The 14,323-nt window shown below is 47.7% G+C and overlaps 1 protein-coding gene across 1 annotated transcript; it reads left to right on the top strand.

Annotated features, from left to right (window-relative positions):
• The first annotated feature begins 1,759 nt into the window (after positions 1 to 1,759).
• On the top strand, positions 1,760 to 4,798 carry LOC133885506 (transcription factor APG-like). The gene is made up of 6 exons (XM_062325228.1): positions 1,760 to 2,464; positions 2,548 to 3,448; positions 3,544 to 3,636; positions 3,738 to 3,803; positions 3,891 to 4,319; positions 4,418 to 4,798. Coding segments are annotated over exons 1-6 (1,527 nt in total). The 5' UTR covers positions 1,760 to 2,462; the 3' UTR covers positions 4,454 to 4,798.
• Positions 4,799 to 14,323: the final 9,525 nt, after the last annotated feature.

The raw sequence follows: 14,323 nt of genomic DNA, 5'->3' as shown, positions 1-14,323 counted from the left end.
AAAAGTTTTTGAAGAAAAATTTTCGAATCAATTTTTTCAAAAATCGAAAGTGGGCCGCTGTCAATGACACAGGAAACGGGGGTCCCCGAGTTCCTCGGCTAGAACAGTAGAATGCCATGTGGCGCCCTTCCTCGGGGATTACCTTCCCGAGGTTCGAGAAGATCAAGCTCCGGAAGAGGGTGCTTGGGGCCATGAACAACGGTCCCCGAGTACTCGAGTTCCTTGATGACCTGAGAAGACCAAGTGCCTGAAAGAGAGTGCTCAGGGCTGCGAGCAGTGGCCCCTGGGCACTCAAGTCCTCCGACGACAAGAAAAGCCAAGTACCGAGAAGAGGGTGCTCGGGGCTGCGAACAGTGGCCCCCCGAGCACCCAAGTCCTCCGAGGACCCAAAGGAAGTCAGTTCCGGGAGAGAGTGCTCGGGGCAGTGAACAGTGACCCCCGAGCACTCGGTTCCCCGAGGACCCGAACAGCCAGTTCCGGGAGAGAGTGCTCAGGAGCCACCCCGAGGGCCAAGAAAGGGCGTATCCGGGAGAGAGTGCTCGGGGCTGAAAACAGTGGCCCCCGAGCACTCGGTTCCCCGAGGGTCCGAGAAGTCCTTCGCCGGTGGTCCCCACAGAGGCCCAGCGGTGAGGTGTCAGCCAGTGAAAGTCCCAATGCTGCATTTAAAAGGACGTGTGGCCTGCCGTTTCCAACTGCTCCCCCACGTGTGCTGTCAGTCCCTGCCACGCCCTGGCAGGGAGGCGTGGGGACATTTAATGCACGGGTCCCATCGCGCGTCATCCGGTGCGCCTCGGGATAACGTCGCAGAACCCGAGGCACCCCGCCTGCCGCCCTGCTGCGTCAGGCCCGCTCTAACCGGACGGGCACGCTGGGCTGCTCGGTCGCTGCCCGGTGGACCCTCCCCGCGGCGCCCGTTGAAAAACAGCATGATGACGAACAAGACCGAACAGGGCGCGTTTTCAACCCGCCCCGTCACCTCGCGCGGTAGCTTATGATGGTTGCTTTCCATTTATGACGTCTCGGAACTCGCGCCATCCTTTCTGGGAACGCTATCACCCCGGCAGGCCTCGGGATAACGTCGCATAACCCGAGGCACCCCGCCTACCGCCCTGCTGCGTCAGGCCCGCTCTGACCGGACGGGCACGCCGGACTGCTCAGTCGCTGCCCGATGGGCCCTCCCTGCGGCGCCTATTGAAAAACAGCATGATAACTAACAAGACCGAACATGGTGCGTTTTCAACTCGCCCCGTCACCTCGCGCGGCAGCCCATGATGGTTACTTTCCATTTATGATGCCTTGGAACTCGCGCCATCTTTTCTGGACACGCTATCACCCCACGGGCATATAAGTCGGGCGGGCTCCCCGGAGAAAGAGAGAGGACCGACTGGAGATAAGACAACAGACGACGAGCACCGAAGAATTAGGAACACGAAGTTCTAAACTAGATAAATATTCTTATAACCCAGCAAACACTCAGAGAAACATCCTCAGAGCATTTATAGCATATACACAGAAGTAGGGTGTTACGCTCAGTGTGGCTCGAACCTGTTTAAAAATCCTCTGAGTATTTACTACTTCCTGCATCCGATCATTTCATTCCACCTGTATCTCATTTACGTCTATTTATTTCACCGTAAAACAAATTCAGAATTATCTCCGATCAAATCTCAAAAATAATCTCTTTAAATTCTCATTTGAAGAGTTCACCCTCCGACAGCCGCCCGGAGGCGCGAGCAGCGCACCGCGAAACAGAATTTCTGCCGTCCGCCGGGCTCGTCGCGGCGCGCATTCAATGCGGTCTGCGCGTCGCCCGTAGCCTTGTACGCGATTCGCGTCGCGCCCGGCTTTCTGCTGTGCGCTGCTCCGATGCGCTCGCCGCCTCTCGGAACCGTACCGCGCTCGTGCCGCTCGTGAAGCCGCGCGCGCGGACTGATGTGCTGCTCGTCGCGTGCCCCACTGCTTCGCGCCGTCTACCGGTACCGCGTCCGCCGCTCGTACCCGTCGCGTCGCCGTCAGCCGTCTACTTACAGATTCACAAATCGAATAAGGGAGCCACCGAGGTGGTTCCGCGGACGCCTGGCAATGTGCAAGCAATTCCTTTCGAGTTTCAAACAGGTGTGGGAGTGGGACATGGCTCCACTACTTGTTGTGAAGCCGTGACACCGTGCGTATATTGGATGGTCGCCCCCACCCGTCCTCCTCCTTGTTGCGAACCCATCGCCGGTCCGCAACGGCGACATCTCGGCTCCTGCCGCTGGCTGGGTAGGTGGCGCGTCCCTCTTCCTTAACTGCTTCCTCTCACACACCGCAACTGCCCTACCACCAGCTCCTGCTCCGACTCCTACCCAGCTGCTCTGCTCGCGCCGGCCGCGGTGACCAGCTGCAGCTCGTGCTCCATCCATCTCCACCTGTCGCCGCGCCAGCCACCCTCGTGCGTCTCCATAACTGCAGCGCCCGGCCGCATGTCAGTTACAAATTCTCTTTTCTTTTCTTGGGGTTCTTGGTTTGGGCTGTTGATGCTGATGCGCGCGCGATTTTGGTTCCCAGGAGCGGGCCCGGCGACGAGCTGCCCGGGCTGCTGCGGGACAACGGGCCGGCGCTGAAGAGGGCGCCGAACTTCCCGCTGGCGCCGTTCCAGCCCTTCACCTGCAGCGCCGCCGGCAGCAGCAGGGCCCACGAGCTCAAGCGCCACGCCGCCGCCGCCGCGGACGCCAAGGCGGGCGCGTTCATGAGCATGAGCTCCGTGCCCCTGGGCGCGGCCTCGGGGATGCACGACATCGGCCTCGGCGGCCTCCCCGTCCAGGACGACGACGACTCCGTGCCGTGGCTGCATTGCCCCGTCGTCGACGACGGCGACAGTGATACGGCGCCGCTGCCCCCGGACTACTGCGCCGGCTTGCTGTCCGAGTACTCGGGACTTCCGGCCGCGCCGGCGGCCTCCCACGGCGCGGTCGTCCCGACCACACGCGCCGTGCTGCCGGAAACTGCAGCCAAGCAGAACCCGCCAATTGCCGCCGGCGGAGGCGAGAGCGTCATGAACTTCACGTTCTTCTCGAGGCCTCTTCAGCGACCACAGGCTTCCACCGCCGCGTCCCCAAGCAACCCCGTCGAGTCCACGGCCGTGCAGACGGCGGCGAACCGGCTGAGGAGCACCCCATTGTTCTCCGAGCAGAGGATGGCATGGCTGCAGCCGCCCAAGGGGCCACGCACCACAACGGCAGTCGCACCTCCTGCTCCCCAGGCGCCGCTGGCCCCAGATCACCACCATGTCGAAACAGCCGCCACGGTAACTCAACACAGGTTGCAACCAGAAGCAAGGCCGCCCGATGCGTTAACCGCGGCGACGGCGGCGGTGACGACCTCGTCGGTATGTTCCGCCAACGGTGACCGTAGCCAACCGAAGATGAGCAGCCACCAGCCCGCAGAGTGTTCGTTCAGCCAGGACGAGGTAAGCAGGGCACGACACGACATGCCAGAGCACGTTCACCACGTACCCACTGATGCAAACACAGAGACGTGCGGTGCCTCTCTCTCTCTCTGCAGGACCTCGACGACGAGCCCGGCGAGATGAGGAGATCGGCGGCGAGGAGCACGAAGCGCACCCGCACCGCTGAAGTGCACAACCTATCGGAGAGGGTACGCAATACTGCTTCTTGTGTCAAATGCACATAGTTCATACAACATTGTGTCTCGTCTGATTAATCCCGTGATGCGAATCGCTGTACATGACCGTGCAGAGGAGACGGGACCGGATCAACGAGAAGATGCGCGCCCTGCAGGAGCTCATCCCCAACTGCAACAAGGTGAACTGATCTGATCTTGCAATGGATTTCACTTGCTTAGTCGACACGAGAACACCATGTAACATCAAGCCCGTTTCTCCCTTGCAGATTGACAAGGCGTCGATGCTGGAGGAGGCCATCGAGTACCTGAAAACTCTGCAGCTCCAAGTGCAGATGATGTCGATGGGGACCGGGATGTGCGTGCCGCCGATGCTGCTGCCTGCCGCGGCGGCGATGCAGCACCTGCAGATGCCTCCGATGGCGCACTTCCCCCACCTCGGCGCCATGGGGCTGGGGTTCGGCATGGGCACCCTCCCGCGCTTCGCCGGCGCGCAGTTCCCGTGCCCGGTGTTCCCCGGCGCGCCGCCGATGGCAATGCCTCCCGGCTCGATGTTCGGCATTACCGGGCAAGCAATGCCACCATTGGCGTTCCCTCACATGGCCCAAACCGCGCTGGCCGAGCAGATGGAAGCTGCCGCTCCTGCACGGGGAGGAGCAGGCGCCGGCGACCATCCACCGCTCCCCGTCGTTCCCCAGGTACCTGCAAGAATTAGCATCATGCGATGCGCTTCGGCTTCTTTGCTTCCTCCTGCTTCTACAACTGATCAAAACTGCCATTTTCTCGTGCCTTTTAGGGCGATCAGAAGCTGCAGCATCCGAAGCAAACGTGAAGGCGACGAGGCGCTTTGCATGGTGATGCAGCTCGTATCCATGGAGCTAGGCGGCAGCTTCGCTTTCTTGATCGGACGCTTTGGGCTCAGTTTGGAACACGAGAATTTTCTCGAAATTGTATTTGTTACTGGTAAATCCTTGTGAGATCCATGAGTGCCAACCTAGCCTAATCGAGACTGGAAACGATAGGCTTGGACAGAGAAGACAGAACAGAGCTATGAAGTGTGCGTATGGGTGCAAACGATGATGTATTCGTGTCTCCATACGTACACCTTGCATCCGAATGTAACATCATGGGTGTTCCCTTCCGATGTACCGGTACATCTCCATACTGTAACGGAAAAGCTAAAATCTGCTTTGGCATTTTGAGGAGGTGGGCACCAGAATTTCTAACCCACGGACATGCGCCGCAATTCAAGTTCTAAGGCTTCTTCTCGGACTTGGGCGATGCTCCGATAAGGTTAGGGTTTGGATTGACGGTTCACCTAAGTCTGGCAGGTTTAGAGAGAAGTTGTAGACAAGGTTAGGGTTTGAATTGACGGTTCACTTAAGTCTGGCAGATTTAGAGAGAAGCTGTAGACAAGGTTAGGGTTTGGATTGACGGTTCACATAAGTCTAGCGGGTTTAGAGAGAAGCCTACAACGACAGTTCGACATGATAGTGGGTGGGCCAGCTATCTGCGACACGATAGTGAGCGGGCCAGCTATCTGGCGGGGGCACCTGTAACACCCCCGCCTCTAAAATTCACTTACAATCTAGCGTATCGGTGGGGCGGAGCCAGGGTATTACATTCCCACCTCAGGATTGACATTCTCGTTAGCTTACCGCGTACACGGCAAACAAATACACGAGATCTCTCCTCGGTGCCACGACCATACCATGTCCCCTCCACGGGTTGACATGTGTGCACTCGTGCAGTGAGAACTGGCTTTGAATACCATCCGTAACACTCCGCCTTCAAAATTCGATGACGAGGACACAATCTGAAACTCTTGAATTACACGGGTAGAAACCAGAAACAATAATAGGCCAGGATATTACAGCATTATCGATGAAAAGTTAGTATGACAGCGAACAGCGGCGATATACACGATAGAGATACGACTCTATGAGTTAGCGAGGCGGCGGGCTGCAATGACTAATCTAACAATGAGAGCCACGGAAGACGAGGAAGGATGGCAAGTTAGGGGTGAGGGCGTGATAGAGAAGCTCGTTGGAGTTGAGTAAGGAAGTGGTAAGAGCATAGGAGGGGCTTGGGCGAGCTGCGGCGGGTAAGTGAAAAATTGGGTGTAGAGTGGAGACTCCTAAATTGCTCGAGTGGTACCTAGACGGCCCCTACTGTAACAATTGGCAAATACAATGGCCGCAAGTATACGTCTGCTTATTGACCTGAGCTCTTACTTTAGTATTCTTCCCTGTCCAACACACATCACACTAGCAGTAGCAACACTGAAGCCTGAACAGTGATCTGTGCAAGATGATAAGCCGCGCACAGTGCCTGCTGCCGGGGTTTATCAGGTATTTATCAGGATCGCTTCTGTTTCTCTGCAACAATTCAACTCCTGAGTCCTGACACGACCGATTTTTAAAGCCCTCTGCCGTTGCAGCCAGGCCGGCAGGCGTCGATCTGAAGAGCTCTGACGGTGTCCATGCATGATGCACCCGTGTTCTCAAGTGCACGCAGGAGGAAGCGGCTGGCACAAGCTTCGTCGTCGGAGTCGTGTCTCAGTAATCCAGGTCTTGTCACCAAACACCGACACTTCGTGGCTGGTCCTGATCTTAGTTAGCAGCATTATTAGCATCAGCAATTCGAGATGCATGAACGGTGTAATTAATTGCTCATATTTAAAAATATTGGCATAGCTTGTTAAATATGTATAATCTCATAAAAAGATGTATTTGATTGTTCTATTCTAATTTGACGGATGCAAATATATATTTTCAGTCTGATATCAGAGGGAAATTTGATTCGAGCTTTACTCTGTAGACGAATCCACTTGTCAGTATCATAAAATCACTTTTATATGAGCAACCAATTATCATTATAACTTTTATATCCGCTTATACGTTCTCAGATTCAATCAACTAAACAGAAACATAAATTATCTAGAAAAATATAACTAATAAAAAAAATCAACGAATATAATTCTCCCAACCTAACCGGCAAATAAATTCCATACGGTGACCAATCGCACCCAAAGTAAGCTAGCTATGGACAAAGTAATTAAGCAGCAGCACTCGATGATCTTATCATCACCTGTTCATCTGAAAAGGCCGCACGCCTTTTGTCGCATCATCTACAAGATGTTGGCACTCTGGGGAGCAAACCGTGCATGTGTACTGTGCTGCGCTGTGATCAGGATTCGTTTTGATGGGACGAGGGATCGACCCACCGGCGAAGGAACATCTCGAATTCTCGATCGTTTTTTCCGTTTCTGTGTGCAGGAGGGGGCAGGCAGGCACATGACGAGGATGAGCTGAGACTATGGTGAAAGGTTTTTTTTTTCACGGTGCAGATTCTGGCTACTAAGAGATTTTTATTTTCTTCAGTGTTCTAACGTTTTTCTTCACGATTTTTGTCACGAAAAGATTCTAAAATCATTCTTTTCAGGACGAGATTCTATCTTCTTTTCCTTCACGATTTCGTTTAAAAAGAAACTGTTGAAGATGAGAGATAAAAAAAAAACGAAAAAAAGAATGAAAAAAAACGAAATAAAGATAATATATTTGGAGATAATCTGATCTCAAACTCGCTAGCCCTTTCGTTTGATGAGCTCTTTTTACGTGCAAGCAAAGCAAGAGCTGCACCTGTTCAGTGGAGGTATAGATTCCTGACCACACGTCACGCCACCTGATCACATCGGCAGAGAAAGGAGTCGGGTTTAGGGTTAAAGGGGTGAATAAAACAAGTGGTGTTAAGACTCGGTTTTATATATTGCAAGAGAACCTTAAGATTCATATCGTTACGTACAATCTTTAAGCTTGAGATCATATCTTAAATGAGAAAATATTTTTCTATATTGATTCTCCTTTCTATCTTCCACCATCGGCCAACTACCATCAATGCCTGAAGATTTCTTTTTATTTCCAGATGGAACCTACCATAAAGTCTGATCTAAACCTCAAACATCTTACAAACAGATCTTAAACTAAAACAACATACGTATGACACATCTTAAGACTCATTGAGAGCTTGTTTGGTTTGTAACTAAACTTGCTGTGCCTGAAGTTAGCTATTAGCCACACTTATGGCTTACCATATATTATAGCAAGATTAGTGTGTTCGGTTGGTAACTAAGCCTTAGATGAGACAAGTTTAGTGTGGCTGCTGTTTGGATTAGTGCCATAAACGTTTGGCAAAATACTATGGTAAGTATTTGGTTTGCTACAAAAGTGATTGAAATTGACTCAACAAAACAATCCAGCAAGCATGAGCGGCAATAAAATTGTAGTCATAACATAATTTTGAAATCTTACAGTAAACAAATAATTCTGAAATATTATGAACAATTACAAATGAACATAGTTGAGTAAGAGTTCTTGCAATAATTGATTTAATAGAAGGATACAAAGTGAGAAAATAACTGGCCATAAGTCTCGCCAGATCGATTGAACTTAAAAGCAATTGATCTGTTTGACCATTTTTAACCCACGATATGAATGAACATTACAAATTGTTCTTCTACCGTAACATGGAAGGTTGTCCAAAGGCAGGCCACGTGACCTAAGCTCAGCACATAGCTTGTGAAAAACAACTTTATGCATGCGTGGCTCACTTATGCAATGGGCCTCGGTTCCATAATTTAAACGATTTAGATGTGTGATTCTTTCAACATCACAATTGCGCATTGGAGCATATGTGACGGCTCTTCTTTTTCCTTTTTTTTTTGATATTGATCCTATACCAATATATAGCTAAACACAGAATCATGGCAACAATCAATCTTCTCCTCCACATCTAATAACAACAGTCCGTGTAGTACTGTAAATACATTTTCCTTCCACCCATATACTACCTCCGTTTTCAAATAACTGTCACTATTAACTTCAAGCATCAATATTTGACTGTCAATTTTTCATAAATGCACACGTAAATCATTCTAAGTATACAACATACTTAAATTATTTTTTATGGCAAATCTAATAATACTATTTTCATTTTACTTGCTTAAATATTTTAAAAATTATTATTAGTCAAAGTTACTGGTTGCTACAGTACCGGTGTCAATTATTTAAAAATGGAGGTAGTATGTATCAGGAGGATTGTTATTACAGAATCAATCAGTTTGTCAAAGGGATAGTAGCATATGCATACTAGCAAATGTTCTAACACAATAGCAGGGGAGAAAAATTCACATAGTAAATTATAAGCTCAATTATAGAATATATCACTCAACAAAAAAGCTAGCCCTTCCACATGTATTTTTGATAAAAAAAAAATATAACAACAAGATTTCACATAGAATATCTAATCAAAATTAAAAGGCAAGAAATAATTGATAAGTCATCTTCTCAATCGCACATGCATGTAACAAATTTAGAAGGGGAAAACATTTTTATCTTTGCTCTAGCCACCAAAGGAACCTTAACACTAAATAGCAGAAATCCTTTAGTCCACAATGTCCAGATTACGTCAGAAAAAGAATACTTCTTTTGTAGATTGGGCAAAGTTCTGATCTGCATGTACACGGGATGGAAATAGGTGAGGACAAAGATGGGATGATTGCTGAATTGTACGAACACATGATCTGGGAAAAGAACACACAAGTTCACATGACACAACCAATCAAAAGTAAAAGCCAAGAAATTAATCGCATGCAGAAATTTTAAGAGGGGATTTTTTTTAACCTTTACTGTATACCATGAATTGACCCGTCACTACTAATTCATAACTGACTAGCTTGAAATTAAATCAAGATTCACAATATGCTAGAAGATGGCTGTTTCTTTTGTAGATTGGGGAAGGTCCAGATTTGCACATATATGGGATGAAGTGGGGTGAGAAGAGGGAGGAGATGCTAGAGATTGCTTCGGTGGATGGCTGTAGCGAGGACTCTTCCTCGTGGCCAATGAGAAGGAGAAGAGTTCTTCAGGGGAGGTGCTGAGACAGGACGCAGAAGATCAGTGAAATATCCAGTTTCACGGGATTTTTCTGTTCAGTTCATGCACGTAGGTCATTTTTTGTAGGAATTTTTTTCGGCTACGTTGGTACGCGCCATAGCTAAGGTGGCGAAAAAGAGCACCACGCTTTAGGGAAAAAAATGCGGCAAGAGTGCTTCCACGTGCCTAAGAAATTATGATAAACATGATTTTTGTAAAAAATCAAACACTTACTTAAACAGTTATGATAAATCTAGCTTTAGTTATAACAAATAGTGGTCAGCAACAAGCAGCCCCTGAAACCTTAAGCACTGGTGATGCCAGTGCTCAACACCTTGGAAGAGCAGCCTTGCAGCTCGCGGCGCGCAGCAACACAGTAGTAGATCTTCACCTCCACCGGAATCCATTCGTGCGCCGGCCGCGGGGAAGGTGGTGGCCAGGTGATCTTGCTGCCGGCGCCCGGCGGCCTGGGTCCGGGGATTCCCATCCATGGCGGCGGTGGCCGCGATGCGTTTAGGCGGGTGGGCCGAATTCTTAATTGAGGAAGCGGGAGGCCGACAAGGCTATTGCCGCTGCTGTTGGGCTGCTACGTTAACCCAGTATCCTTTTTTCCATTTCCTTTTTCCTTCTTCATGCATAGCTTGCCCCTACCCCTATTTTCTTTGGACGAATTATTTATATCACGAAAGCATCAAAGACACAGTCATAACCACAGCAGTTTGAAGAAGCTAACCGGAAAAAAATTATGGCCCATTTTGAAATATCGTAGGCGACAATTCATCGTGTTACCACAGTTTAACTTGCAGTTGCACGCTATAAATTGTTGTGTTAGATTTCACAAATTGTCGCGCATGTATACTGAAATTGTTGCATCGGTAACACAATAAAAAAAGCACATCAAGTCATTCACAATTTTCATATATATGTCATGCAAAAAACAACAGATAAATCCATAATATGTCATTCATTGTGAGAATAATATATAGAACCTGAACTTATATGTCATTGACAAAACGATAATATATAAAGAATATAAAAAATTATTTAATAGCAAACTATATAATCTCCATGTGCTCCGTCAAAATCAAAAGAAATGAATATAAACTGTGCAGATGAAAAGGTACGATAAAAAAAAACAAAGGTGACATTCGTGGGCCGGCCCACCGTACGCCTCGGTCCATGGTACTCGCCAGCTCTACAGGCTCTTCTTGCCACCTCCGCCTTTTTTTTCTGCTCGTTTTGTTTCTTCAGGCCCATACTATGCCCTTACTATCAGAATTCTGAAGTGCTGTTTACAACAGAGTGCTCTGAAGAAAGTAAGAAACATAATCAAGCAGTGTATTTGTCGAGATATTTAGGCAAATGAGGGTAAAAGATTGGTATCTGAAATTGAAGGACCAAGCATGTAAGAACAACTCTTAAAAGTTAAAACCAATCAACAGAAGCATAACTTCTTGCAATCTTCTGCTCAACTGCGCTGTTGCTCAGAGGCCACAAGCACTACATGTGCCATCTTACAACAGTTTATCCAGTCTCCAATCAACCACACGAATTACAGGTTTCTTCTCCATAAACTTTATCCAAGATCAAGCGACGACCTGAAAGGACATGCATGAACTGTGCTAAGATCTGATGTAATCATGTAAAGCAGCCAAGCTTTATGCATGAGGATGGCAGATTGCATCTTCTCTTTTATGTTAGGAGGATCGAAATTAATAATTGGGGATGCGTGCTGGGGGTGACTTGTCCCTATCTTCCTTGCCGACACATCTCATATCCCTCTTATCTTTGTCGAACAAACAAGGCCCAGATGCTTTTGCTTTCTCATTACCTACACCCGCTCATCACTGTAACAAACTATTTAAAATTATAACCAAACAGATGGCATGTGTACTAGCACTCGTGACGTCAATACTAGTTCTTCAGAGCAACAAATTCAGTCCCATCAGTCGTTGCTACAGTCGTCGATATCTTGGTTCTTCGCTTCTTTCCTCTGAACTCACTTCTGAGTTTTGATTCACTAGATATTTTCATTTTTGTGGGTTGGGATTTTTGGTCTGACGGATAGCTCCTCCATTGCTGTTTTTAAGCTTGGCGCCATTCTAGTAATGCCGTGGGCCTTTCTAGCTCTAGGCGAAGCATCCATGTGAGAAGAAACGAACCAACAGATACACAAGTCCCAGCCTAGCAAACAGCCTAGCGTGATTGACGGCCTTAGTCTTATCACCTATATCTCACATTATCACAGGTGCACTGTACACTAATCGTCAGCTAGTTTCAGCAACATCACCACCTGAGAATTGAGATTTGTTAATTATGTAGAACTCTTCTGTCTTCCAGAAGTAGTTTCTCTTGACACCTGATGAACTTACTGCATGATGTGGATGCTTATATGTGCATGGAGTTAAGCAATTATTCGGTTGCCTGACCAGTGATCATACCTCTCTTGTCTGATGCTAATACAAGGTTTTTTTTTGTTTCATGATGGTGGTGATCATGACTAATTGGCCATTAGCCATTAGCATGTCATGCCACTGTTGAAGATTCTTCTCACTAGCTAGGATTGGGGTTGGTTTTCAACAAAGCAAATGAGTGGCTGTGCTAGAATGGCCTCCTCTCTCTCTCTCTCAAGGAGTAGCTAGTGGTGAGCAGGGCCAACACAGCCAAGGCCCGGGCCTATGCATGGTATCTAATCTAACCTAATCTTCTATCTCATCTCAGCAAGGAAGGCAGGGAATTGAAGCAGCTAGCTGTGCATGCATATTGTTAATGTGGAATTCTTGTTTGTGTGGAGGCCACTAGGCTTTCCATCCATTCAAGCTAGGGCACAAGCTAGTACATCAGGACCATGCCCTCCACTTCACTGCCTTTAATCAGCTTTATAGGCTTGCATAGTTGTATTGCATCTTTTTCATGAGTACTGTACTAGGTCATCTGACTAATTTTTGCAAGGAAGGACCATCCATCCCCAATGGGACTGCTGCAAATATAATGCCCGTCCTGTCATGTTTAGTAAGTGCAACCAGATAGATAGGGCAGTGCATGCAATTAAAGTGCCCAAGTGCAGGTGGAAAGATGATTTGATCAGTTTGTCCCCAGGGAAAAGAGAGCAGAGTTTTTAGTTTACTCCCTTTGTTATCAGTTAGTTGTCATGCAGGCTAGATGTTCTAGGTCCCGTCTGTGGCTGCAACTTGCAAATGCTATGTTCAGACTTCAGACAAATGCATGCTTTCCCTCTGTTATCAGTTAGTTGTCATGTAAATTTTGTGTGGTAGCAAACTGAAGAAAAAGTTCAGTTACTGGCCTCTTTGTTTCTCTATTTCGTTCATGGCTACATCACGTGGCTGTTCTTCAGAAAACGCATGGTATAACGATGCTTGATCTCATATATCCTTAGCACAGAAATTATTATGAGTGAATATGATAGTTTGTAACACGGTTGAGAACTGGACCGCAAGTGTTATACAGGCTCGTGGTGAACCATGCACCCCCACACGTTTTATTTGCTGTGTTTTGCTACTTCTTCTGTCAGTATGAACAACGGATACATTCACGTTGCTAGCAGTCTCTTTCTCGTGATTGATTTCATCGGTGTAACATATATCTTCGCCGTCCGAAAATCAACCATAAACACGTACGGCCGGCGATCTCTGAATCCAGGTTTGATCGTGCGACGTCCGGGGCACATGATTGTTGATGTGTGATATTTCAACTCGTGTGCGAGGTCAGAATTTAACAACTCTTGTACTTGCTGCGTTCTTTAGACAGAAGATATGCACTGGTTGAACAGGGGTGGTCCGGTCCGGTTCTAATAACTTTATGTTCAAAGAATAGATAGCAACAATTCATATGATTTTTCAGGGAGCTATTAGTAGCTAGATGTGAAGAACTGCATGCAGTCGCTCGTTTATGCTGCAGATAATCAGCTTTCTTCACCAGGAGGCTTTGCACTGATGGACCAAGAGAATAAATATATCACGCTCCACTGAGCAAAAGGCTACGCATGCAGCTGCCGGCCGGGTGCTTGCTGGTGCGATCATTGAGGCTACAAACATTGGATAAGGGACAAATCAAAGGATGCTTTACACACACACAGAGAGATGCACATGTACATGAACACACACACACACACATTCGCTACCTTTTGATCATGTCAAGTTAGTTAGACATGTTTGTATGGTCCCTGCATGCCTGCTGTGAGTGAGTGAGTGAGTGACATCTCTACACAAAGTTGTCTCTGTGTGTTTGTATCTTCTGCATGCCCCCATTTTGGGAAAATGGAGAGTAGAAACTTGTCGTACCATCAGGGACGTACCTACGAAAGATATATTCGTTGCATGCATGCTGTGATACGTACGTATCAGTCTACGACATATATATGCATGTGCAGCAGGTTAGTTAGGGGTGCATGCAGAGGCCAACGTTAGAGAACTGAAGTAATCTACTAAGGTGTCGTAGCAACTGAAATTATGAGATCGGCTTTAATTTTTTTCAATTGCTTGAAAATCTATTATATATATATCTTCATCACATAGAACTGCACACTATTTAGACTACAATTGCAGTAATAATTGAATTCCGGCAAATTATTTTCTTAGTTAGAGCAGAGGCTCTGCAGGGCGACAGAAAGCATAACACACAGTACTACAGGTACAGTATGGCAAGATTATATTCTTCATGCAAACAGAATGGGATATAGTGTTCCGTAGACTTGATGTGCACATCAAAAGATGCACAGCAAAGCTGTAGGCGCGCGTGGTCCTTCGATC

Source organism: Phragmites australis, chromosome 11, assembly GCF_958298935.1.
Source record: "Phragmites australis chromosome 11, lpPhrAust1.1, whole genome shotgun sequence".
NCBI classification, from domain to species: domain Eukaryota; kingdom Viridiplantae; phylum Streptophyta; class Magnoliopsida; order Poales; family Poaceae; genus Phragmites; species Phragmites australis.
This window is presented reverse-complemented; position numbering and strand designations above follow the sequence as displayed.

Coding starts and splice junctions, on each gene's coding strand:
- LOC133885506 (XM_062325228.1), top strand. Junction 3,637..3,737: donor TGCACAACCTATCGGAGAGG/GTACGCAATACT, acceptor ATGACCGTGCAG/AGGAGACGGGACCGGATCAA. Junction 3,804..3,890: donor TCATCCCCAACTGCAACAAG/GTGAACTGATCT, acceptor TCTCCCTTGCAG/ATTGACAAGGCGTCGATGCT.